The 27,927-nt window shown below is 41.0% G+C and overlaps 1 protein-coding gene across 1 annotated transcript; it reads left to right on the top strand.

The window, feature by feature from the left end:
* The first annotated feature begins 9 nt into the window (after window positions 1-9).
* On the top strand, window positions 10-27,927 carry KIFBP (kinesin family binding protein). Its single transcript, XM_084904265.1, has 7 exons — window positions 10-506; window positions 3,610-3,708; window positions 9,898-9,977; window positions 10,588-10,771; window positions 13,771-13,855; window positions 18,852-18,967; window positions 26,438-27,927. Exons 1-7 carry the CDS (start codon window positions 81-83, stop codon window positions 27,311-27,313), a joined length of 1,866 nt encoding a protein of 621 aa, XP_084760391.1. The 5' UTR covers window positions 10-80; the 3' UTR covers window positions 27,314-27,927.

Below are 27,927 nucleotides of genomic sequence, written 5' to 3'. Positions count from 1 at the left end.
AAGGGAAGTGTCGTAAAGCAGAAAGGAAGGCGGGAGTGCGGATGGGAAACATCAGGGAAACCTGAGCAGCAGCGGCCGCTATGGCGAGTGGCTCGTGGGCCGAGGTCCGGGAGAAGTTCCAGGCCGCGCTGGCTCTGTCGCGGGTGGAACTGCACAAGAACCCCGAGAAGGAGCCGTACAAGTCCAAGTACGGCGCCCGAGTGCTGCTGGAGGAGGTCCGAGCGCTGCTGGGCCCCGCGCCCGAGGACCAGGAGGAGCGGCCTCCGGCCGAGGACGACGTGGGCGCGGGGGACTCCGCCCGGGGGCCGCCGGCCGCGCTGGTGGAGGTCGAGGGGCCCGGGGCCCGGGGCGCCGTGCGGCTGGCGGTCATCGAGTTCCACCTGGGCCTGAACCACATCGACACGGAGGAGCTGTCGGCGGGCGAGGAGCATCTGATGAAATGCCTGCGGCTGGTGCGCCGCTACCGGTTGTCGCCCGACTGCGTGTCCCTGTACATCCAGGCGCAGGTGCGAGCCGGCCTGCTGCCCGCGGCCGGGGGCTGGGGCTCGGGGCTCGGGGCTCGGGGAGGGAGGGCCCACCTCCTGCCAGGGCCAAGGCAAATGTTGCAAGGCTCAATTTGTCCCAGGCGTTTGAAGCTTTGGGATAAACACCTGGGAAACTCCTCCACCCCCATCGCCCACTTCAACGTCCCTGGCTGCTTCGCTTAGTCGTGGTCAGTGCATTGGTTTCGCCCTCCTATAATCGTAAAGTACTTTTTCAGCTCTTCTCCACCACTTCTAGTCCTGTTCATTCTATTAGGAAAAAAAAAAATCTAAAGTAATTTTAATCTTAAGAGGGACCAGTTTGTACCCAATTTGCTAAAATGTTGTTAACCTTTTTTGTATCTTTGTTCATGAAGGATTTATCAGTCTGTAGTTTTCTTGTTAGGCCTTTAATTTCGTCTGAGATGGGAGGTGTTCTTTCCTTACGTTTCTAGAAGAGTTTGTGTAGACTTGGTGTTATTTCTTCCTTACATGTTTGGTGGAATTCACCAGTGGTAGTACTTTTTTAGCTGTTTTTATTTTATATTCAGCTTTTCCCCCTACCTGGTCTGATGCTCTGTGAAGGAGACAATAGTTTCTGTTGTATTGTAGGGTTTATGTTATACTTAAAAAACAATTCATGTAGAATGTCAATAGCAGTTATCTCTGTGGAGTTAAAAATCAAATCGATTCTAGATCCCTTGCTCAAGTCACCATTAAACTCTAGGTTTCTAAACACCTTTTGTGCCATATGCCCCTTTTGCAGTCTAGTGAAGCCTATCTATATAATAAAAGGCTAATAGGCAAATTGTCCCCTCCACTGGGGGTTGACAGGGAGTTGAACAGGGGGTGTATTGGCTGGCCAATCGCGTGTGGCTCCTCCCTCCTCCCCTGCCAGGCCCAATTGGTCCTGATGGGACAGGCCAGCTGGACCCCACCCGTGCACGAATTTGTGCACCAGGCCTCTAGTATTGCATAAAACAGACTAGTGATTTTAAATGTATAAAATAAAATATAAAAGAATATTAAAGGAACCAGTAATATAAACGTTATCAACCCATATATTTTAATCCTCACCTAAGGATATATTTTCATTGATTTTAGAGAAAGTGGGACAGAGAGAGAGAGAAACATTGATATGAGAGAGAAACATCATTGATATGAGAAAGAGAGAGAGAGAGAGAGAGAGAGAGAGAGAGAGAGAGAGATATACTGATTGGTTACCTCCTGCACATGCCCTGAGCCGGGCAGGGATGAACCTGCAACCCAGGTATGTGCACTTGAGCAGGAATCGAACCCGCTACCCTTTGGTCCTCAGGCTGATGCTCTGACCATAGAGCCACACCAGCCAGGGAATATTGTTGCATTTTGTTTCCTGCTTTCATAATGAAAATAAATGCTAAATTTTAGTAGAACATAGTGAAAATAAATTGAAATGATTTTTCCATCCATATTTGTAGACTCTGAATTCTATTAATGGGCGATAATGTTTATATCTATCCTTTCCCTTCCTCTCTCTCTAAAAAATCAATAAAATGTATTTTTAGAAAAATACACCAAAAACCTCTCTGTTTCCTTATCCTGTGCCCTTCCCGAGGGAAGTAAGCAAAAGGTGTTAGAAACCCAGCCTCCGAAGTTTCCTAGTGCCTGAAGGACAGTCTAACCCTGTGTTCTAAAGGAGCTGGGCATCCAGTCCTGAGTTTTGACCATCTGGAGTCTAGACAGCCCTGATTTGCTCTGTAAAGTGCCTGATAGAGAGTCACATGCAGGAGACAAGCTGGCTTAGTTTTAAAAATGTTATTTAGCATATTACCCCAAATCTAATCAATTTCTTAGCACCTTCATGGTAGCAGAAGGAAGTTTGTGCTATGGACATCAAAAGGAAGTGATCGATATAAGAAAAGACACTACAAGTGAAGACACTAAAAATTCTGGATATAATTACAAAGCTGTATAATTTTAAGAACTTTGGAAAATGCAAACATGTTTATTTTTTGAAATGGTAAACATTAGGAATCTGACTTATCTGATGAGGAAAGGCATATAGCATCTTCAGTTTTCATTACATAATTTGAATAATTGGAATTTGAGAGCTCACCTCCCTTCAGGCTTGAACCAAACAGTAACTGTTAAGAGGCCTCTGGGGATTGTAGACATTTGAAAACATGTTTCTGGCTCATCTTCATCTCGATGTGTACTGTCTGTTGATACAGTGATACAGTTTTACCCCCAGTTAGGATCTTGAAGAAAAAACTTTTGTTTCAGGAATCTAGGTATGGCTTAGCTGGTTGCTCTGGTTCAAGGTCTCTCATCCCATTGTTGGCCTGGTGAGGCTGCACTTGAAGGGTCAACTGAGGTAGGATCTTCCAAACTCCCTCCTGGGGTTGTTGGCAAGACTCCGTTCCTTCGGGCTGTTGGCCCGAGGGCTTCAGTTGACCTCCCTCAGTTCCCTGCCCTGTGAGAGTCTGCACAGCCACCACATGGCAGCTGACGTCCCTCAGAGAGAATGGGAGAGGAGCACCTCAAGTGGAACAGTGTTCTGGAACTTAATCTTGGAAGAGACCTTCTATCACTTTTGCCGTATTCCATTTGTTAGAAGCAAGCCACAAAATCCAGCCCATACTCAAGGGGAAAAGATTATACAACAAAGCATGAATACCAGGAGGCAGGGATCATTAGGGATCCATCAGTAGCTGTTTACCACTACATAAGGACAATATTGGGAATAATTCATTGTTTTTTTTAAAATATATTTTTATTTATTTCAGAGAGGAAGAGAGAGGGAGAGAGAAAGAAACATCAGTGATGAGAGAGAATCGTTGATTGGCTGCCTTCTGCACGCCCCCTTACAGGGATCGATCCTGCCACCCGGGCATGTGCCCTTGACTAGAATTGAACCCAAGACTCCTTAGTCCACAGGCCGATGCTCTATCCTCTGAGCCAAACCAGCCAAACCAGCCAAGACGGGAACAATTCATTGTTAATCAAACTCCATCCAGTACTGATTGGTAGGAAAATACTGACTTTGAAACTAAAAGTTACTGTTACGAGGAGATTTATATTGTCATTATTTCTCTTTATTTTCCAGAATAATCTGGGTATCTTGTGGTCTGAAAGAGAAGAAATTGAAACGGCACAAGCTTACCTAGACTCATCAGAAGCACTGTATCTTCAGTATATGAAAGAGGTATGTTGCATGTCAAATAAATTTTAAGATTTGATTAAAACTAATCAAGAACTGATGTTAAGAATTCCTTACTCAAATATTTGTGTGTGACTCTCAGTATACTTAGGGACCTCTCTATAGAGCTGTCTAGGTAGTCAGTCACCTAATAGCTGTACTTGCAGACACTGTTGTTAGTGATTTATAAATTTTAACTCATTCAATCCTCATGGCAACTTCTGAGGTGGATACTTTTATTATTCTTATTTTAGAGATGAGAAAACAGACCATATGGGATTAAATTACTTGTCTCCACACACTAGTAAATTGTGAAGTTGGGATTCTAATCCGCACAATCTGATTCCAGAACCCGTACTTTTAACCTAGACTCCGCTGTCTCACTTGGTAGTTGGACTCAGTGTAGAACACAAGTGCTCAGAGCTCCTTGAAGGACAGTGTGGTGTCAGAATGATGAGAGCAGATCGAAGGAATGCACTGTAAGCAGAATCCGCAGATTGAGCATTCCTAATTGCTTTGTCAGTTTATAATTTTTATTATTATTTTCGTGGGGTGGGGAGACACAGACTTTGTACACATATCTGAGTTTGAATCCTGAACCTATTAACCGTATAGCCTTCCAATAAGTCATTCTACTTCCAATAAGTCATCCTCAGATTCCTCATATGTGAAATGGAAATAATGATACTTGCACCCTTGTAGCATTGGTCAAAGAATGAACTAACATAGGTATAAGATGGTACTTGGCACATAGTAGGTGCTCAACTAAAACTGGTTTTACTCTCCTTCCTGCTCTCTTTTTAAAAAATGTTTCTTTATTGTTGAAAATATTCTATATGTCCCCCCTTCACCATTAACTCCCTCTATCCTACTCCTGTTCCTTCCACAGTCCTTATTGCACTATTGTTTGTGTCCATGGGTTATGTATATCTAACTATATATATAAAAGCCTAAGTGACTGTTTGACCGGTAGCTATGATGTGCACTGACCTCCAGGGGGCAGATGCTCAATGCACAGGCATGAAAACATGAAACAGACTGATGAATCTCAGAGGGAAGGAGGTTGGGCAGGAAGAGAATAACCAAAGATCTTATATGCATACTAGAGGCCTGGTGCACAGATTCGTGCACCAGTGGGGTCCCTCGGCCTGGCCTATGGGGATCTGTAGGGACCTGGTCTAAACTAGCAGCCCAACATCCTCCGAGGGGTCCCAGATTTCGAGAGGGCACAGGCCAGGCCGAGGGCCCTACTGGTGCACGAATCCATGCACCGGGCCTGTAGTCTATATAGAAAAGGCTAAGTGTCCCTCTGACCGTCCATCTGGTAGCTATGACAAACATCTGACCACCAGGGGTAGACGCTCAACGTAGGAGCTGCCATGATGCTCACTGGCCTGCACCATGGACCTGGTGCCGACAAACCAACACTCGACTTCCCCCAAGTGGGACACAGGCTCTGTCACCACCCTGGAGTGACACCCCACCAAATCGCAGTCAATGCTGCCAAGACCCCATGGTGTAAATGCAGCCCCCAGCCCAGACCAGCCCGGAAATGGTGCTGTGGGCTCCGGGTAATGATGTCACATAGCAATGCCTGGCTTTCTCTCCCTAATGACTGGCCTCCTTGGAGTTTCTTCAGCCCAAGAATATAATTTGCTTTATTTATAGCCAGGTGCAAACATTTTACACTAACCAAATGTTTGTGAAATGTTTTCCCATGCCTTATCTCATTTGATCCTCACAGAAGTCCTGGAGTAGGTAGATAGGAGGCTCAGTAGAAACCTATTTTCTTTTCATTAGCCGAAAAATGGAGATTTAGAAAGTTTAGAAATTTGACCCTATTGAAAAGAAATTGTGAACCTTGAAAATGACTTTAGGTTTTCTCACTGTGCAGAATATAGTCAAACTCTGCTGCAGTTAAATATTTTACCCTTTGTTCTCCCTGTGTGATCTAAATAATAATCTGCTTCATGTTGATATTTACTGCTGTATTCTGACAATTACTTGAAAGAAAAGTTGGGGTGATTCACTGAGCTGGAAAAAGTTTAGTTAAATCAGAAAGCAGGTCTAACTAAGCGAGTTTATTCTCTATATACTTAAAAGGCTAAGTTGACTCGTGTATGCACAATACATAGAAAGCCCTCTCTGGTGCCAAGCGCACGCATGTTTCCATCTGTCATCGTCGATCATGAATTCGGTTGACAGTTCAATTATCGAGAAAGGGTGAATAGCGATATTAAAATATTTCTTCTAATTAATTTCCTTTCAATGTGCACGAATCCGTGCACCAGGCCGCTAGTATGCTTATAAATTCTTTAGTTAATTTCTTCCACCCCTTATTTCCCTCTGAAATACCTCACTCTGTTGCACGCTTTAATGTCTCTGGATCTGTTTTGTTCATCAGTTTATTTTGTTCATTAGATTCTACATATAAATGAGATCATATGATACTTGTATTTCTCTGACTGGCTTATTTCACTTAGCATAATACTCTCTAGGTCCCTCCTTAAAGGGTAAAAAATGCTTTTTTATAGCTGCATAGTATTCCTTTTTGTAAATGTACCACAGCATTTTTATCCATTCATCTACTGATGGGAACTTGGGCTCTTCCCAGATCTTAGCCATTGTAAATTATGCTGCAAAATAACATAGGGGTACATATATTCTTTCTGATTGGTATATCAGGCTTCTTAGGGTATATTCCTAGAAGTGGGGGTTACTAGGTCAAATGGCATTTTTAATTTTTTGAGTAAACTCCACACTTTTCCATAGTGGTTGTACTGTTTGTCAGTTTAATTTAGAATATGTGTTTATAGGCAATTAAAGCTTTTTCCCCTGAGGAATGTATTCCCAAATTGGAAAATTTTAAAAGTCATGGCTCTTCTACCTTGGTGTTATAACTTTCCTCTTTAAGTTCTAAGAAAAGCAGAGAACCACAAAGCCAAATTGAGATGTTAGTCTCTGTTTATGATTTTAGGCTCTCACTCTTAATTCATGAATTTGTTAAATTAAAATGTAAAGATACCAAAAACCTGTTATATTTCATTCAAAACTAGTATTAATAAGGAAACATAAAACATGTAGCAAAATACAGTGTACTTTAAAAAAAAATGTTTTTATTGATTTTAGAGAGAGAGGAGGGAAGAGGGGAAGAGAGAGAGAAACATCCATCACCTGCCTTCTGTATACTCCCTACAGGGGATCGAGCCTGCAACCCAGGCATGTGCCCTGACTGAGAATGGAACCAGGGACCTTTTTGGTGCATGGGATAACACCCCACAAACTGAGCCACACAGTTCAGGCCACTCTGTATTTTTATATCTCTGTTTTAGTTAAGAGACTGATTCAGGTGCCAAAGTTATACATAAAGTGTGATAGTCATAACAGAGAAGTACGTACATAAAACAATACATAGACTAATTCCCCTCATTAAGACAGGGGTAAGCATAATAAGCAGCCCTTAAAATTGTTGAGATGGTTTTTGCAAAATTAATTAAAAATCTATTGTGTTTGCCTTTGGCCTTGCTTCCTGTCTTAGTCATTTTCACTTCTGTGAATTCTAGGACTCCAAGTCATGATGCTTTTATTGTCTGCATACAAAATATAAGATCACTTTTTTTTTTTTAATGGGGAGTATCGTTTCTATTGGGAGTTTAGTGAATTCAGTTTAAAGTATGGGTGGGCTTGTAGGTGGGACTGTTCTCAAACAAGTAGAATTAGGCAGAGGTTAAGTAATTTTTTTTGGAAGATGGAGGATGGGTTGTATTGAATCCTCCTAGGATCCTTATGAGGAAAGTACACTTATTTTACAGAGGAGGAAGCAGAAGCTCAAGCAATAGACAGTGGAATCACTGTTTTGTTGTTTTTTAAAATATATATTTTATTGATTTCAGAGAGGAAGGGAGAGGGAGAGAGATATAGAAATAAAATGATGAGAATCATCGCCGAAACCGGTTTGGCTCAGTGGTAGACCGTCGGTCTGCGGACTGAAAGGTCCCGGGTTCGATTCCGGTCAAGGGCATGTACATTGGTTGCGGGCGCATCCCCAGTGGGGGGTGTGCAGGAGGCAGCTGGTCGATGATGTTTCTCTTTCATCGACATTTCTAGCTCTCTATCTCTCTCCCTTCCTCTCTGTAAAAAATCAATAAAATAAAAAAAAAATGATGAGAATCATTGATTGGCTGCCTCCTGCACACCCACACTAGAGATCGAGCCCATAGCCCAGACACCTGCCCTGACCGGGATTCGAACTGTCACCTCCTTGTTCATAGGTGAACACTCAACCACTGAGCCAGGCAGGCCTGGCAAGAATAACTTTTTAATGTCCCTGTATTGAAAGAGGGTACCCAGCCCTGGCCTGCTGGCTCAGCTGGTCAGAGCGTCGTCCCAATACCTCAGGTTGGGGATTCCATCCCCAGTCAGGGCACATACAAGAATCAGCCAATGAAACGGGCTGCTCTGAAAAGCCGTCTTTGCATTGTTCTGTGGCTGCCTCTGCTGGCTACAGCCACCTCCAGTGCGGGCCTCCTCTGCCACTTGGGACTCCAGCAGCTTCTTCGCCAGAGTCCTCCAACTCTCACTTAAAAAAAATCCGCTGCATCCGATCACTGACGTGCCCCACGGTTCCAGACATGGCTGTGACACCAGCTCCAAGATCACCACCAAGGACTTAAAGAAGGAAGTTGAAGAGGAGGCAGAAAATGGAAGAGATGCACCTGCGAATGGGAACGCTGATGAGGAAAATGGAGAGCAGGAGGCTGACAATGAGGTGGAAAAAGGAAGGGAGGAGGAAGAGGAAGGTGATGGTGAGGAAGAGGATGGAGCTGAAGATAAGGAGGCATCGATGGGCAAATGGGCAGCTGAAGATGATGAGGATGACTAGATAACAAAAAAGGAAAAGTTAAACTAAAAAGAAAAGCCTTTGTGACCTATTCACTCTCCACTTCCCATAATCTAAACATGGTCACCTTCAAGTAGAGACTCTCGCCCCTGCCTGACCAACCACCCACCCGCCAATCACCCACCCAACTTGGGCAGCGCCACCTGTAGGTGACATGCACTCTTCACCACCCAATCAAAACCACAATGTGAGTTTGCAACAGGAAGAAAAAAAAACCCACAACTTCCAAGGCCCTGCTTTTTTTAAAAAAAAATTTTAAGTACTTTAAAAAGGAAAATTTGTATTTTTTATTTACATTTTATATTTCTGTACATATTGTTAGGGGTCAGCCATTTTTAATGATCTTGGGATGACCAAACTAGTCTTTGGGTCATTCACTGTCCTACCTCTGACTTTACTTGTGGTGTGAAAAAAACTTTGGGGAAAAAAAGCAAAAATAACCAAAACCGTCTTATTCTGAGTATTCCAGTAAGTTTTTGTATATGTACTTAGCTGTACTATAAGTAGTTGGTTTACATGAGATTGTTAAAAAGGTTTTTCCCCTCCTTTTTTTGTCTATGAAGTTGCTATTTTTTTGGGGGGGGGGGCCTTTTTTGATGTATGTGTGAAACAATGTTGTCCACCAATAAATGGGAATTTTATTTTGCTGAGTTGTTCTAACAACAAAAATTAACCAATGAATGCAAAAATAAGTGGAACAACAAATTGATGTTTCTCTTTCTAAATCAATAAAAAAAAAAGGGTAATCTATATACTTATTTCCTTGAGGAAAAATATTAGAAAAATTATTTAAAACTTTGATTTTTTTATTAGTGGTCAGAGCAATATTATTCTAAGGATGTATACATTTTTTTCTACTTGTCATGTTTATGTAGGTTTTAAAGGCTATCAAATAGAATTAAGGCAAAATGCCTGGAGGGGCATGGTAGAGGGAGTTAATGGGGGGAAAGGGGGACATTTGTAATACTTTCAACAATAAAGTTAAATTAAAAATAAAAGACTAAAAATACCTAAAAATTATTTCTCTAAAAACCAGGGTGTTTTTTTGTTTGTTTATTTGAAGTTCACCTGAAACAGCCGTTAAAATTTTGTCAAGTGTGAGTTTGTAGGAAATCTTTTAATTCTTTGACTCTTTTAGATTTTATGGGTTAAGAAAATTAGTTCTTGGGTAAAATGAAAGTGAATTAGTAAAAAATGAAGTATATTGGGATTTTAAATTTTGATTTCTCCAGGTCTTCCAGAAGAGGGCGCTTGGTGTTTACAGTAAAGTTTTAGAGTTTTGTTTTTCTTTGTAGATTGGGAGTCCTCCTCTTGATCCTACTGAGCATTTTCTTCCTGAAGAAGAGAAACTTACTGAACAAGAGAGATCAAAAAGGTGAGTAGGTGTAGAAATCAGCCCTCACAGCTATTTTCACACAGTGTAGATCAGTGTTTCCCAAACTTCTCTCATGATGAGAATCACCTAGTGGAGTTGTTAAAACACAGATTCCTGAATCCCAACTAAGAAGTGCTAAACTAGAATTTTTGGGAACATATAGGTAAAATTGTATACTTAACTAGTGCTCTAAGACAGATTTTATATACAGAGCACTAAGTTAGGTATGCAATTTTACCTATATGTTCTCAAAAATTCTAGTTTAGCACTTCTTAGTTGGGATTCAGGAATCTGTGTTTTAACAACTCCACCAGGTGATTCTCATCATGAGAGAAGTTTGGGAAACACTGGTGTAGATGATGGTTAAAAAACACGCTTTCTCTTTCAAGGCACTCATAAAAATTCTAAAATGTGGATTCTGAAATCGATTAAAGCCTTCATTTGCCACTTACTTAGATATGTGACTCTTTCATATCTAAGGATCAGTTTCCTTGTCTGTCAAATAGCCATACCCAATTTGAAGGGTTGGTGAGAGGATTAAGATACATATATATGAAAGTTCTGTAAAAATTGTAAACCATTATGCAAATATTGTTTTTTTTCTTTATAGATTTGAGAAGGTTTATACTCATAACCTATATTACCTGGCTCAAGTCTACCAACATAAGGAGGTGTTTGAGAAGGCTGCTCATTATTGCCACAGTACCCTAAAGCGCCAGCTTGAGCACAATGCCTACCATCCCATAGAGTGGGCTATCAATGCTGCTACCTTGTCACAGTTTTACATCAATAAGGTAAGCTTTCTGAAGTTGTTATCTAACAAAGTTACTGATAGAGTATATAGACCACGTAGTACCTTGAAAATATAATCTTTAAAACTCGGTAGCTTAGGGACATCTGTAACAGAATTCAACAATGACAACAACAAAAGCATATCCACACAGCTGGCACCCAGCTAGAATGGCATGGGCCTTTGTGATAGTTTTAACCGAAAAATGGCATATAAAGTAGCCAACCAGTAGCCCGTATCCTCGTCTCAACAGCAATAACAAGAACTTATAATTAAACCTTGAGAAAAATAGGTAGCTTATATTTTATGATGTAACCTAGACAGAAAAATACAGCCCAGTTTGCCAGTGTGCTAAAATTGTGTAGCTTTTGTTGCATTAATCTATTGAATCTTAATCTATTGCATTAATCTATTAATCTATTTTATGCTGCTACATAAAATAGTTTTATCATTATTTTATGTTTCTAGCTCTAAAATTACATGTTACCCAAGACCAATTCTTTTTTGTTAGAAGCATGCTATCTCAATTCATTTTTAGTAAGATGTTACCTTAAAGTGCAGATTTTATTTTGTAGATATAACTTTATCTTTAGGCAGTTGTAATCTGCTGGCTATAAGAATTTGTATGAGGAAGTTGACTGTTAAATGTGGGCTTTGATAAAAGCATGTGATGCATTTCAGTTATTCTTTAGAATTAATTCCTTTATGATTTTCTATATTGAAAATATCTCTGCTCAGTTCCAGAGTTCCAGGTCTTTATGATATACTTCTCTGTAGTATTACATAGGTACTTTTAGATTTTTAGTTGTTTATCAAAATTATTAAGAATCATGTTGGTGTACTTTTAATTGACTTATTTGTTCCTCTATTCAAGATCTTGTTTTAATGCTAAAACACTTTTAAGCCACCTTTCCCAGCTATTTTGTTAATCCTCAATCAGATATCTCAGCAATAGAAATTACTTTTATTTATATTTCTGATTCACAAGACTCTCTGAAGTTTCGGTAATTTTTGCTTATCAGAGTTCCTTCTTAGGTCTCTGGTGGCCTGCTGCAATATCCTTATTGGGCCCTTATCCTAAGATTTTTGTTAGTGCTGATTCTGTAAATGCACCCTATGTTTAAAGTATTGTCCCGCAGAATTCCATTCAGAAAAGCTATTAGCAGGAGAGAAAGGGCTGTGGTGTCTGCAGCACCACTTCTAGGAGTCTGGCCTAAGTCAGTAATGCTGCTGCATATGTCCGAGCATCCAGTTAAATGTAACTCATGCCTCCATTCTATTGTGGCCATCATCAAAAGTGTTATCTTGTGCCTCTGCTTGTGGCACCATTTTTATAGCTTCTGGGGGCCTCTTATTTGTTTTAAAGTTACATAGTCACTGTGATTTTATTTTATTTTTAAATATATTTTATTGATTTTTTACAGAGAGGAAGGGAGAGAGATAGAGAGCTAGAAACATCGATGAGAGAGAAACATCGACCAGCTGCCTCTTGCACACCCCCTACCGGGGATGTGCCCGCAACCAACGTACATGCCCTTGACCGGAATCGAACCTGGGACCTTTCAGTCCGCAGACCGGCGCTCTACCCCTGAGCCAAACCGGTTTCGGCAGTCACTGTGATTTTAATGATCACTTTAAACAATGTTGGTATTGATAATACTTAGATATCTAGATATTAAAGTGTAATTTAAAATATAAAGTTGTTAAATATTGCTTTTATGGAGCATGCAATAATTTTCATGACTACCTCCCCTATGCCTTGTGCTTTTTTTTTTTTTTTTATCAGGATGGCTTATAAGTTTTTGTTACAGCTGGCTAAGTTGTATTACAAAGAGATTTGAACAATGTTTTTAAAAAAGCAGCTGCCATTTATACCTTCCTCCTCTTCATCTGGTTCCAGAGGTGAGGTTTTGCTACTTGTTGGGTCCCTACCTGGCAGGTGCTCACCCACATTTCCCAGCCACCTCCAGGGCACAGAGCGGCACTCACTGCTCTAGCCGTGGCTGCTCAGGGAACCAGCCCGTCTGGAGAAAGCGGCAGTGGTAGTGAGTCGGAGGGGTTGTGGAGGGACAATTAAAGCTGCTTATGTAAATGAACTTTTGTTTTTTGAGGTTTAACACTAACACTTTGATCTGTAGATGTTGTTGGGCTAATACTACACATGGTCCCCAGATATTCTCAAGATGGCTTCTGAATTTGCTTAGGGAGGGCTACATTCAATGTTGAGATTTTAAAGTCATAGCTAACTATTAAGAATCTTCTTAGCAAAATCAGGTAAGTGTATCTAACATGACGCAGACATATTTATGAGGATGGCTTCCAACTAAAAGTTGGACTTGAACTTTGTACTTTTGCTGGGTGGCCTGTGGCTTACACGATAAATGCAGAGTGTTCACATTAACAAGGAGATCTTCTCCAAGCATTTGAGAAGTTTACTGAGCCCAGATTTGAATTGCGAAGTCTTCAAGTGTGTTGGTAAAGCAGTTTCGTAAAGTTTGTCTGTGGAAAGTCATTGACATCAAAACTTGGTGGGAATTCTCATACATTAGAAGAATTTTAGAAGACAGGAATCTCTTCCTATCATTTATTATTTTTGCCTTTGAATGGTAGGATATAAAAGGGATCTCTAAACCTAAAAAATCAAATCCTTAAGTCCTCCGACAGAATGTAAATGATCTAAGAAGTTATCATGCACGTAACTTTGGCTCTTTGGGCAGAACCTAAAGATGATCGGAGGCACCTGGAGTCTATGATGTAGCTGTTACCTGAGGAGAGCCAACTCAGTCAGCAGCTGCCTTCCAATCAGTTTGGATTATTAAGAGTTTGGGGCCTTTGTACTTCTTTGAGGCAGTCTTTAACTCGATAATACCATCACATGTCTCATAAACCTTCTTAATGTTCGGCGACTTACTGGTTTTCACCTGATTTTAATAGCTTTTCCCATATCAATTGCAAATAAGGCTGTGGGACAGTTGCATTTACTCTTGTTTATTTCCTTAACAGCAATGCTTTATGGAGGCCAGGCATTGTTTATCAGCTGCTAATGTCATTTTTGGTCAAATTGGAAAGAATCCAACCACAGAAGACAGTAAGTTTATGTGTACATGTTTTATTATATATAGCTTTTTAAAACTTTATTTTAAATAATTTTAAACTTTAGAAAATTCAAGAACAAAAACTATATGACCTTCTAAACTCACCTGTTTTTAATATTTGCCTCATTTGCAGTCACATTTTTCTTTCTGAACTATTTGAGAGAAGTTTGCATACATTAGGTTACTTTACTCCTTAATACTTCAATGTGTATTTTGTAAGAATAAGGATGTTTTATGTAATCATAGAAAAAGAAATGATTAAATCTATTATCTGTAATGCATATTTCTATTTCATTAATTGTCCTCATAATGTCCTTTATAGCAGTTCTTTTCTAGTACCTGAATTTCCAGTTCAAGATTGCATATTGCTTTTAGTTTTCACACCTCTTTATTTTTTAAAATATATTCTTTTATTGATTTTTTTACAGTGAGGAATGGAGAGGGATAGAGTTAGAAACATCAATGAGAAACAATGATTAGTTGCCTCCTGCACACCTCCTACTGGGGATGTGGCTGCAACCTAGGTACATGCCCTTGACCAGAATCGAACCTGGGACCCTTCAGTTTGCAGGCCGATGCTCTATCCACTGAGCCAAACCAGTTAGGGCAGTTTTCACATCTCTTTAGTCTTTTTAAATCTGGAACGTTCCTCAACTGCTGTCTTTCATCATGTAGACATTTTTTAAAAATACAGGCCAGTCATTTCATAGAATTTTCCTCAGTTGGTATGTTGATGTTTTCTTACACTAAGATTCAGATTACAATAGTACCCCCTTACCTAAAGGGGATATGTTCCAGGACCCCCAGTGGATTCCTGAAAACTGTGATTAGTATTGAACTCTATATGTTTTTTTTCTTGTTTATACATACCTACTATAAAGTTTAAACTACTCTTGTGCTTTGGGCCATTGTTAGGTAAAATGAGGGTTACTTGCACACAAGCACTGTGATACCAGCAGGAATCGATCTAGGTGACCACTAAGTGACTACAGCAGGTAGTGTTTGCATAGCGAGGATACACTGGACAAAGGGATGGAATAGGACTGTATGAGATGTCATTACACTAAGAATGGCTTGCAATTTTAAAACTTGAGTTATTTCTGTAATTTTCCATTTAATATTTTCAGACTGTTGTTGAACTCGGGGAACTGAAACCATGGCAAGCTAGACCACAAGAAAGGGGGCACTGCTATATACATTTTTGGTTGGAATACTACATAAGTGATGTGTGCAGATATCTAATTTTTAAGTTAGTGTTTTATTTAGTCTTGAAAACGAGCAAATCAATGAGATAATCACTTCACAATTGTTAGATAAAAAAAAGTCATGAAATAAGTGTTGGTGAAAATGTGGAGAAAGGGGACCCTTGTGTACTTTTGGGTAAGTTGGTGCAGCCACTATGGAAAACAGTATGGAGGTTCCTCAAAAAATAAAAATAGAGCTACCTGATGAACCAGCAATTCCACTTCTGGTTATACACTGAGTGGCCAGATTATTATGATCTCTGAACGCATAATAATATGGCCACTCAGTATATATATAGTAGAGGCCCAGTGCATGAATGCATGAATTCGTACATGGGTGGGGTCCAGCCAGCCTGGCTGGGGGGGGAACATGGATGGTTGACTGGCCTGCCTGCTGGTCGAACGCCTGGTCAAAGGGACAGTTTGCATATTAGCCTTTTATTATATAGGATATACACTGAGTGGCCATATTATTATGTGTCCAGAGATCATAATAACCTGGCCACTCACTGTACATCCAAAGGAAAGGAAAACACCCGAAGAGTATCTGCACTGCAGCAGTATTTATAATAGCCACAGTTGGAAGCAACCTAAGTCTGTCTGTGGCTGAATGGATAATGAAATGTCACTCACCTTATGCCTATGTAAGGATAGACTGTCCGCTTCAGGTCTTGTACATGGTGTCCTTACACAATGAATACTTAGGTGATAACAAAAATGCCTCATACAGTTATTAGATTTTCACATGAAGACAGGCCTACACAGCAAAGTTCATTAGCTTTACAGCATGATGATGATTTACTTACTATTCATTAAGTGGAAGTGGATCATCATGAAAATCTTCACCCAGTCTTCATGCTGAGAATGCTGAGTAATCTGGCTGGCAGAAGCAGAAGAGGTGGAGCGGAGGCAGGCACACTCTGACTTTACAGAAATACCTTTATTTTCTGTCTGACTTTTCTGCTTTTTCATTTCCCTAAAAATGTTTCTATTTAGTACCAATCCTTCCACATTTGCTTTATTGTGCCTGTATCATAGAAGGGTTCTTGTCATGAAATAAGTAAAAAGCAGTCTTGAATAATCAGACCCTTCTGCTAGATTGACGCAGGCCAGTTTGCGTTCTGGCACTGCCTCTTCACCTGCCTCTTCTGCATCTTCCTCTGGCACTGGTTCGGATGCCCTCATCTTCATCATGTTGTCTTCTGGTGTAATGTCTTCTAGCTCTTGAATTTTTCCAAGATTCTTTTTTTTTGTAATATTTACAATCTCACAATTTCCTTGATTGGCTCTGTCATAAATTCTGTGAAGTCATGCACATCATCTGGACAGTTAAGAGCAGGAATTTGTTTTGGGCTTGATGGCTTTCATGGCTTTTTCTATAACCACATGGCATCTCCAATGGTGTAATCCTTCTAGACTTTCTATTGGGGTCCACTTCCCTATGGCGGCAATCCTTTCCATAGAGGACCCTGCCTGGTACAAAGACCTTAAAGGTCTTTGTGATCCCCTGATCTGGAGGCTGAATTAGAGATGTATTTGGGGCCAAGTAGATAACTTAGATGCCTTTGGTGTTGAACTCATGGGGTCTGGATGGCCGGGGGCACTGTCCAATATTAAAAGAACTTTAAAAGCTAGTCCCTTACTGGCAAGTTAATTCTTGACTTTAGGGACAAAGCATCAATTGAACCAACTGAGAAAAAGGGTTTTGTCCAAGCTTTCTTGTTGACTGAAAGCTGGCATTTATCCTTTCCCTTCCAGGCTCAGGGTTGGCAGCATTATATATAAGGGCATTCCTGATCACAACCCAACTGCATTTGCACAGAAAGTAGAGCTAGGCTATCCTTCCTGTCTTAAATGCTGGCATTTGCTTCTCTGCCTTATTAATAAATGTCCTTTGTGGCTTCCCCCACCCCCAGATTAGTGCACTTTCATCTGCATAAGAAACTGTTCAGGCAGATATCCTTTCTCCACAATGGTTTTCTGAATAGCATCTAGGAACCTGTCTGCTGCCTCTTGGTGGATAAGAAGCTGCTTCTCTGTTACCTTGAGATTTTAAAGCCAAACCTCTTTCTAAAAGTATCAAATCATTCATTGCTGGCATTAACTTCTCCAGCTTTAGATCCTTCACCTTCCTTTTGTTTTAAACTGTCAAATAGTGACTTTGCTTTTTCTCAAATCATATTTCGTATGCCTCAAATCTATAGATATGCCTTTCTTAAGCAATCCTGCACCCACATTGAGCATCAGATAAAACATATTTTGCAAAAAGTTCAAGTCGACTTGTGTAGTTACAGTGACAGCCTCACTTTTTTTTTTTTTTTTTTTACACCGATCCTTATACTGGATTCATTTATCTTGAAATGGCAGCAGTTGCGGCTACAGAACTCCATCTACAGTACTTACCAAGCAATTCAACTTTTTCTTGTCATGTCACGTCTTTTTCTCTGCTTCTTGGGAGTACTTCCAGAGGCAGTGCTAGAGGCACTTTGGCGCCATGGTGTTATTCAAGACTTACGTGTTGCACTAAATATGACAAAAAATACTGAGAGATCACTTTTTACTGCACTATGCAATTTACCAGGGAGATAAACTGCTCAGAGATGATTAGCATTTACACAGCATTTTAAGCAGATACTTGCAACAATTGAGTTCACCGCAATAGCAACAGGAGGTGGCTATGAAATTATACAGTAGTATAGAATGTATTAGTTATTTTACATTTAAAATCATAATTTACAGTTATGATTAAGTACTGCATCTGTATGTTTGTTTACATTTTTCTTAATTGTGAATGGCACTGTGTATGGTCTGTATTAATGTACAAGTTTTGGAAATTTAAATTTTTTTTAAATATAGTTTTCTTTTTTTTTTAATATATATATTTTATTGATTTTGTACAGAGAGGAAGGGAGAGAGATAGTTAGAAACATCGATGATAGAGAATCATCGATCAGCTGCCTCTTGCACACCTCCTACTGGGGATGTGCCCGCAACCAAGGTACATGCCCTTGACCGGTATCGAATCCGGGACCCTTCAGTCCCCAAGCCGACGCTCTATCCATTGAGTCAAACCGGTCACGGCTAAAATATAGTTTTCTTGATTTCAGAGAGGAAAGGAAAGGACGAGAGAGAGAAACCATCAATGATGAGAATCATTGATCGGTTGCCTCCTGCATAATCCCCCCTGGGATTGAGCCTGCAACCTAGTCATGTGCCCTGACTGAGAATCGAACCATGACCTCCTGGTTCATAGGTTGACACTCAATTACTGAGCCACGCTGGCCATGTGTAAAGCTATATATATCTTGACCTTAGTTTTCACCTATAGATAATACGTAAGAAAAAAAAAAACTAGAAAGAAATATGCAAAAATAATATCTCTGGGTGGTAGGGATTTGGAGTGGGGTATTTTTTCTCAGTACTTCAGTGAGAATCTGTTATTTATATAAATCAGGAAAAAGTAATATAAAAAAGAATGCATGCCCAGCCTGTGTGGTTCAACCTATGAAACAAGAAGTCATGGTTCGATTCCTGGTCAGGGCATATGCCCAGGTTGCAGGCTCAATTCCTAATGTGGGTGTGCAAGAGGCAGCTGATCAATGATTCTCATTATTGATGTTTCTATCTCTGTCTCCCCCTCTCCTTTCCTATGTGAAATAAAAATATTTTTTTTAAAAAGGAATGAGTAACATTGAACATTACAATTGTGACCATTAATTTAGACAAATCATGTTTATAATTTTAGCTACTGAAACTGAAGGAGATGTGCCAGAGCTTTATCATCAAAGAAAAGGGGAAATAGCAAGATGCTGGATCAAATACTGTTTGACACTCATGCAGAATGCTCAACATTCAATGCAGGTAATGCAGTCAGAAGTTGCCTTTTCTTAATTGAGCAGGACATAAGTAAAAGCTTAAAATGGGGATTTTACTTCTTGGGCTCATTGCATGTTCATTATGCAAAACATGCAGAATGCTCTCCTAAGTATTTCTTACTCTTTTAAAATCGTGGATAGAGCGTTGGCTTGGGGACTGAAAAGTCCCAGGTTCGAATCCGGTCAAGGGCATGTACCTTGGGTGCGGGCACATCCCCAGTAGGGGGTGTGCAAGAGGCAGCTGATCGATGATTCTCTCTCATCGATGTTTCTAACTATCTCTCTTCCTCTCTGTATAAAATCAATAAAATATATTAAAAAAATAAAAATAAAATCTTATGTACTATTCAAGGCCTATCTCAAATACCACTTCTTCCTTGAAGACTTTCCTTTGGATAGAATAAAATTCCCCGAGAAGTGGGGTCTACATCATATTTATATTATCTAGAGACTCGGTGCACAAAATTTGTGTGGGGGTGTCCCTCAGCCCAGCCTGCGCCCTCTTGCAGTCCAGGACCCCTCATTCCTTACTGTGCACCTGCTCGCTGCTCCTTACCACTAGGCTCGCTGCTGCTTAGCGCTGCTGTGGAGGCGGGAGAAGCTCCAGCTACCGCCGCTGTGCTTGCCAGCCATCAGCCTGGCTTCTGGCTGAATGGTGCTCCCCCTGTGATAGCACACTGACCACCAGAGGGGGCAGCTCCTGCATTGAGCATCTGCCCCCTGGTGGTCAGTGCGCATCATAGCAACCAGTCATTCTGGTCGTTCTGCCATAAAGGTCACTTAGGCTTTTATTATTTTATTTTTTAAATATATTTCATTGATTCTTTACAGAGAGGAAGAGAGAGGGACAGAGAGTTAGAAACATCGATGAGAGAGAGACATCGATCAGCTGCCTCTTGCACACCCCTCACTGGGGACGTGCCTGCAACCAAGGCACATGCCCTTGACCCGAATCGAACCTGGGACCCTTCAGTCCGCAAGCCGATGCTCTATCCACTGAGCCAAACCGGTCTCGGCTAGGCTTTTATTATATATAATAGATCACCATTCTTCGGGTACACTAGGTTCAATAAGTAATGATTAAATATTCTCCCCCTGCAAATATCTCCTTCCTGTAAGCTCCATAGAACTTTTCTTACCCCTTCCTAAGTCATTTAAATTCTGCTTTGTATTATCCCTGTTCACGTTCCTTTTCCTCTTTAGACTATAAGCAACTTGGGAGCAGGAAACAATTCTTTTTTTTTTCTTTTTTTTAATATATTTTATTGATTTTATACAGAGAGGAAGGGAGAGAGAGAGTTAGAAACATCGATGAGAGAGAGTCATCGATCAGCTGCCTCCTGCACACCCCCCATTGGGGATATGCCCGCAACCAAGGTACATGCCCTTGACCGGAATCGAACCCCGGACCCTTTAGTCCCCAAGCCGACGCTATCCACTGAGCCAAACCGGTCCCGGCAGGAAACAATTCTTACTAATCATATATTTTAAGCAGTATATGTATAGGATGGGGCAAAAGTAAGTTTACAGTTGTTTACAATTGGAAAATAACAGTAATTAACACAACAGTTCATACATATAGTCACAGCTATAACTTTTGTCTCACCCTGTGAATATGTGTATTCATAAAAATAAATATAAACATATTTGGAAACAGCCCTGTCAGTTTGTAGCTATGAGACACAAGATGCTGGCTGCCCACATAATAGGAGGAAGTAGCATTTGAAGTGTGCTCAGGGACAGAGTGGGATGACCTGGGCTGGAGAAAGGGGGGACTGTTCCCAGGGGCTGACGCAGCATGTTAGAAAGTTCTAGGGCGTAGGGAGCATGGTACCAGAAGGGAGGAAATAGGCCTGTGAGGCTGCGTGAGAGTGAGAGAACATGTGATGGGAGAGAGTTAAAGGGGCTGGAACATGCAGGGCCTTCACGGAATGGAAGGCTGGGAGGGTTTGGAACAGTCACTTTGGTGGTAGAATGGAGAGCGAATGAGGGAAAGCAAGAGTGGCTGAGGGAGATTAGTTAGAAGACCACAGCAGTCAGGTGAGATGTGAAGATACCTTGGCCCAAGGTGGTGGCAGAAGAGGTGGAAGAAGAAAAGAATGGATTCAAGAGGTATTTTAGAACAGGGGTGTCCAACTGGTGGTCCACGGGGCACTGGTGGTCTGTGAGATCCGAAAGGTTGTCAACCGCTAGTTTAGAAACCGAAGCATTAAGGACCTGGTGATGGACTTGAAATGTGGGGTAAAGGGACGAGAGAGAGACTTCTCAAGGATGATTCCTAGGTTGCTGGCTGTCCACATGGATGAAGTGTTCTTCCCTGAGATAAAACTAGAACAGGATCAGGCACCTACCTGCTGAAGAAGCACAGGGGTTCCGTTGTGGACGTGCTGAGATGCCTCTGGATCAAGCATGTATTGATCGCACTGGCCAAATAAGCCAGGCATGCAGCCTGCGGGCTGTTTCACAGGCTTGCTCTGACTCCTCTGAGAGGAGATGCCACTTTGGGAGCTGTGCTTACGGTCTGAGCTTGAGAAGAGGTCTGGGCTGTAGCTGTACACTGCGGGTCATCCTCACATGAATGGCAGCAGTAGCCATGGTGGGGAGTCACCTGTTTAGAGCAGTGCTGTCCCATAGAAATATAATGCTAGCTATATTTGTACTTTTAATTTCCCAGTGGCCACATTAGAAAAGGGGAAAGCCCAGCCAGCGTGGCTCAGTGGTTGAGGGTCGATCTATGAACCAGGAGGTCACGGTTCAATTCCCGGTCAGGGCACAGGCCCCGATTGGGAGTGTGCAAGAGGCAGCCAATCAGTGACTCGTCATTAATGTTTTTGTCTCTCTCCCTTCTGCTCTGAAATCAATAAAAAAAAAATACTTTTTTTAAAAAAGCAGGTGAAATTAATTTTAATTCTACTTTTAATCCAGAATATAAAAAATACTGTCATTTCTGTATGTCATCAATATTAAAAACTAAGAAATATTTTAAGTTTCCAGTTGGAAATTTGTTTATACAAAAATTTCTTGGAAATTAAGTATTTTACATAGCCCTTGTCTCAGTTTGGACTTGTCACATTTCAACTGCTCAATAATTATCCATATCATGGCTCTTATTTTGAACAATGTAGGAGAGAGAGAAAAATCAAGAGAAAAAAAGGAAAGGTCTTCAGGTTGAACATTAAGGGATCTGACCATTTTATTAGTTAGCATGAGGAGGGTGAGCTTAATTTTTGTTAATCCTCACCAAAGGACATTTTTTCCAATGGTTTTTAGAGAGAGTAGAAGGAGGGAGGGTTTGGGGGTGGGAGTGGGTGAAATGAGACAGAGACAGAGAGACTTGGATCTGAGAGACACATCAATTGGTTGCCTCCTGCACGTACTCTGACCAGGCCAGGGATTGAATCTGCAACTCAGCTACATACCTTTGATGGGACATTGAACCCTCAGCCCTTCAGTGCACAGGCTGATGCTCCCACACTGGCCAGGGCTTACTCTATTTTTAAACCATTTTAATTATATATATATTTATTTATTTTTTGCCCCAGGAGGAGGAAGAGAGAACTTTTAACTATAAAGTTAGATTTAACTCTATCTTTAATGTTGTTAAAATACCTCGAGTATTGCTCTGTACTATATTTCACTAAAAACTTATCTGTAGCATAAACATATCATTAATCTTAATGACATGTCTGTGAAATATTTTTAGGATTTATATTACAGTTTTACTCAGTTAAAATCTAATAATGTATTACATGTATATAATGTTTCACAGTGTTTAAAGTCCTTTCATATGTATTTTTCTTACCTGAAGGAGTAACTTATAAATAAGTTTGAGTCCCAAAGAGAAATTAATATGTCCTGTCTGTTGCACTCAGTTGGCTGCATTGTCGTCCCATACACCAAAAGGTAGTGGATTCAATACCCAGTCAGGGTGCATAGAGGAGGCAACCAATTGAAGTTTTATCCCTCACATCAATGTTTCTCTCTCCCCACTCAATAAAATAATAAATAGGAATAAAGGTTTATAAATGGTTAATCTATTTAAATACTTCTTCCAAATTTCTTGTGTTTTTAATATAATTGAAATACAATTTCTCAGAGGAAAGGGAGGGAGGGAGGGTGGTGGGAGGGAAGTAACCAACCAAAAACCTTGTATGCATATATGCATAACCCACGGACACAGACAATAGGGTGCTGAAGGCCTAGGGCAGGGTGGGCTGGAGCCTGGGGGCCATCTGGGGTGGGTCAATGGTGGTGGGGGAGACATATGTAAAAAATAAAAATACAATTAGAAGAAATCTTTTACAAGATGCTTAATGGGAGAACAACCAAGATGGTAGCATAGGTAAACACCTGAACTTGGTGCCATGCACAACCATATCAAAACTACAACTAAAAACAAATATCCAGAACCATGGAAAGGCTGGCTGAGTGGGAATTCTACAACCAGAAGGAAAGAGAAACGCGCATGGAGTCCGGTAGGAGGTGCAGAGGTGTGGGTGTGGAGGTATGGAGGTGCGCACGAAGGGGCTGGCAACTGAGTACACTGTTGTCTTTTTCAATCTGGAGGGAGATATAAGCTCCAGTTGTTCTGAACTCCAGTTCTGGGCGAGACTCGGGGGACCCAGACTCATACGGAGAGAAACTGGACGGCCTGGCACTGGGCTGGGACACGAGGGCAGCTCTCTCTCGGCGGGGGCAGCGATCATTGTTCCTGCATGGTGTCGCGGACACAGAGACCCAAGGGCCTCTTTGGGGCAGGGCTGATGGGCAGCTATTACCGTTTGCTCTGCCCTGGAGATTCCCCGAGACCCTGCCCCACCCAATTTACAACCCCACCCAAGCTATGTGAAGAGGCTTTTGAATACCAATGTACTGGCCTTTTGCAATCTAAAACCTAACAAAATGGCCCTAAACCGGTTTGGCTCAGTGGATAGAGCATCGGCCTGCAGACTGAAGGGTCCCAGGCTTGATTCCGGTCAGGGGCATGTACCTTGGTTGGGGGCACATCCCCAGTGGGAGGTATGGTGTGCAGGAGGCAGCTGATCGACGTTTGTCTCTCATTGATGTTTCTAATTCTCTATCCCTCTATTTTCCTCTGTAAAAAATCAAAATATTTAAACAAACAAACTGCAGCTGTGTCAGAGCTCCAGAGCTTCCAAAAGAAGGCCCAGGGCTCCACAGCAGCTTGCATTGATTCACAACTGGGCCTTATCTGGGCACCTATAAACCCCAAACAAAAGAGGAAGAATCTTCCTAACTGGTTTGACTCAGTAGATAGAGTGTTGGCCTTCGGACTGAAGGGTCCCAGATTCGATTCTGGTCAAGGGCGTGTATTTTGGTTGCTGGCACATCCCCAGTGGTGGGGGGGTGTGCAGGAGGCAGCTGATCAATATTTTTCTCATCGATGTTTCTAGCTCTCTATCCTTCTCCCTTCCTCTCTGTAAAAAATAAAAATATATTTAGGGGGGGGAAAAGAGGAGGAATCTGCAGATCTCTCTGCAGCTTCTGCTAGGTGGCTAGGTGGCCTCAGACAGTGGCTGATTTTGCACCTCCTTGGAAATCTAAGAGCCAATGTACCCAGTGGTCAGATTACAACTCTTCACATCCATAAGAGACACATTCAAGAGGGCAAACTCAGTGAGTGCCAAAGCCCCACTGAAGCAAGTCCTGCCCCATAAGGGTGTCTCCAGCACAGAAGTTCTCCCATTGTAGACACAACTGGTCCTCACAGCCAATTGGCCTGGAGGTCTATTCCTCCCAGTGATATCAACAACAATCAAGGCTTAACTACAAGACTGTGCACACAGCCCACAAAGGGGTGCACCAAGAGTGTCCACCTCAGGTAATTAGGGAGGCTGAGCCACTGGGCCATATAGGACACCTAGTACACAAAGCCACTCTATCATCACAGGGAAGCAGCCAAAATGAGGAGACAAAGAAATAGGTCACAAATGAAAGAAATGGAGGAAAGCAAACAACTGGATATAGAGTTCAAAACCACGATTATAAGGTTTTTTTCAAGAATTTTCTAGAAAAGGCCGATAAATTTAGTGAGACCCTTGAGGATATGAAAAAGAACCAACTAGAAATTAAGCATGCACTGACTGAAATAAAGACTAATATACAGAGATCCAACAGCAGACTAGAGGAATGCAAGAATCAAGTCAAAGATTTGACATAGGAAGAAGCAAAAAACACCCAACCAGAAAAGCAAAAAGAAAAAGGAATCCAAAAATAAGAAGATAGTGCAAAGAGCCTCTGAGACAACCTCAAGTGTACCAACATCAGAATTATGGGGGTCCCAGAAGAAGATAGCAAGATATTGAAAATCCATTTGAAGAAATAATGACAGAAAACTTCCCTCGCCTAGTGAAAGAAATAGACCTACAAGTTCAGAAAGCTCAGAGAACCCGAAACAAAAGGAATCCAAAGAGGACCACACCAAGACACATCATAATTAAAATGCCAAGGGCAAAAGACAGAGAATCTTACAAGCATCAAGAGAAAAATAGTTACCTACAAGGGAGTACCCATACGAATGTCAGTTGATTTCTCAACAGAAATTATGCAGGCCAGAAGGGAGTGGCAAGAAATATTCAAAGTAATGAGCTGAAACCGGTTTGGCTCAGCGGTAGAGCATCAGTCTGTGGACTGAGGTGTCCCAGGTTCGATTCTGGTCAGGGGCATGTACATTGGTTGAGGGCACATTCCCGGTAGGGGGTGTGCAAGAGGCAGCTGGTTGGTGATTCTCTCTCATCGACATTTCTGGCTCTCTATCCCTCTTCCTTCCTCTCTGTAAAAAAATCAATAAAATATATTAAAAAAAAGAAATATTCAAAGTAATGAATAACAAGAACCTACAACCAAGATTACTCTACCTAGCAAAGCTATCATTCAGAATTGAAGATCAGATAAAGAGCTTCACAGATAAGAAAAAGCTAAAGGAGTTCATCGTAGCCAAAGCAGCATTATATGAAATGCTGAAGGGTGTTTAAGAAGAGGAAGAGGGGGGAAAAAAAGACAAAGATAAAAATTATGAACAACAAAGTGACAACAAATACATATCAACAAGTGAATCTAAAATGCAAGTGAATAAACTGGTGAATAGAATCAGGGGCATAGAAAGGGAGTGGACTGAATTCTCAGGGGGAAGGGGGTGTGGGGGGGTGCAGGAAGAGACTGGACAAAAATCATATACTTATGGACAAGGGGGAGGGGGAGGACAGGGAGTGGGGTGGGAACTGGGTGGAGGGGAGCTATGAGGAGTGGGGGAGAGGAACAATTGTAATCTAAACAATAAAGATTTAAAAAAAAAAAAAAAAAGATGCTTAAGAGTATAATACCCTAAACCAAGCTAGGGAGTAAGAAGGTTTTCTCTTTTGTACTCTTCAGTTTGCTTTAATATTATTTGGCAGCAGGAAATAAGTAACTTACCCATGATTATTTTTTCTTTCAGGACAACATAGGAGAACTTGACTTTGATAAACAATCTGAACTGAGAGCTTTAAGGAAAAAGGAACTCGAGGAGGAAGAAAGCATCAGGAAGAAAGCTGTGCAGTTTGGAACCGGTGAGCTCTGTGACGCCATCTCTGCAGTGGAAGAGAAAGTGGGCTACTTGAGACCTTTAGATTTTGAAGAGGCCAGAGAACTTTTCTTACTGGGTCAGCACTATGTCTCTGAAGCAAAAGAGTTCTTTCAGATTGATGGTTATGTCACTGACCATATTGAAGTTGTCCAAGACCACAGTGCTCTGTTTAAGGTGCTTGCGTTCTTTGAAACCGACATGGAGAGGCGGTGCAAGATGCATAAGCGTAGAATAGCCATGCTAGAGCCCCTCATGGTGGATCTGAACCCACAGTATTATCTGCTGGTCAACAGGCAGATTCAGTTTGAAATCGCACATGCTTACTATGACATGATGGATTTGAAGGTTGCCATTGCTGACAAGCTGAGGGATCCTGATTCACACATCGTAAAAAAAATAAATAATCTTAATAAGTCAGCAATGAAGTACTACCAGCTCTTCCTAGACTCCCTGAGAGACCCAAATAAAGTGTTTCCTGAGCATATAGGGGAAGACGTGCTTCGCCCTGCCATGTTGGCTAAGTTCCGAGTTGCTCGTCTCTATGGCAAAATCATCACTTCAGATCCCCAAAAAGAGCTAGAAAATTTGGCAACATCCTTGGAGCATTACAAATTTATTGTCGATTACTGTGAAAAGCACCCTGAAGCTGCCCAGGAAATAGAAGTGGAGCTAGAACTTAGTAAAGAGATGGTGAGTCTTCTTCCAACAAAAATGGAGAGGTTCAGAACCAAGATGGCCCTGACTTAATATAATAAATTTCATTTTTAATGAGAGAAAACGTGCAATATTGAAGATAACCCCCCCCCCTTAGTCAAATGGGCCCAATTCCATTGTTATATTTACTTTTATCGCCAGATGAGTACAGTTCGAACTGGAGATAGACCAATCGAGTCTTTACTAGGACCTTAACATAAATGTAATTAATAACATATCTAATTATGTAAATTGAATTGTTAAAGTGACATGTGATTGGTATTTTAGAGTGCATGTTCTCTATTTAAATATAAACTTTTTCCTGCCTCATTTTCTAAAGGTAGTTTCTTCATTGTCTAGTACTTGATGGATCCTTTGAGAGGGAAAATGCTGGTTAATATACCTTGTAGACCAACTTATTACTAAAATTGAAGTCACTTCCTGTAATACTTTCAACAATAAAGAATTATTAAAAGAAAAACTTTCCCTAGTTATTTTTACCCAAATTTTTATTTTCCTAAAGTCCCAAAGAAATCTTTCCATTTTGAAAATATTAAATAAGTTATGTTGTGTAAAGTATTGTAGTTTGTCTCATTTATAGAGATAAAAGCCTTGTTGGAAATATAAATTTACTTGTTTCACTAATAAAAACTTCGTTTACTCTCTTG

Source organism: Pipistrellus hanaki, assembly GCF_964339955.1.
Source record: "Pipistrellus hanaki genome assembly, chromosome: 14".
In the NCBI taxonomy this organism is placed as follows: Eukaryota; Metazoa; Chordata; class Mammalia; order Chiroptera; family Vespertilionidae; genus Pipistrellus; species Pipistrellus hanaki.
The sequence above is the reverse complement of the archived record's forward strand: the minus strand, read 5'-3'. Positions and strand labels throughout refer to the sequence as shown.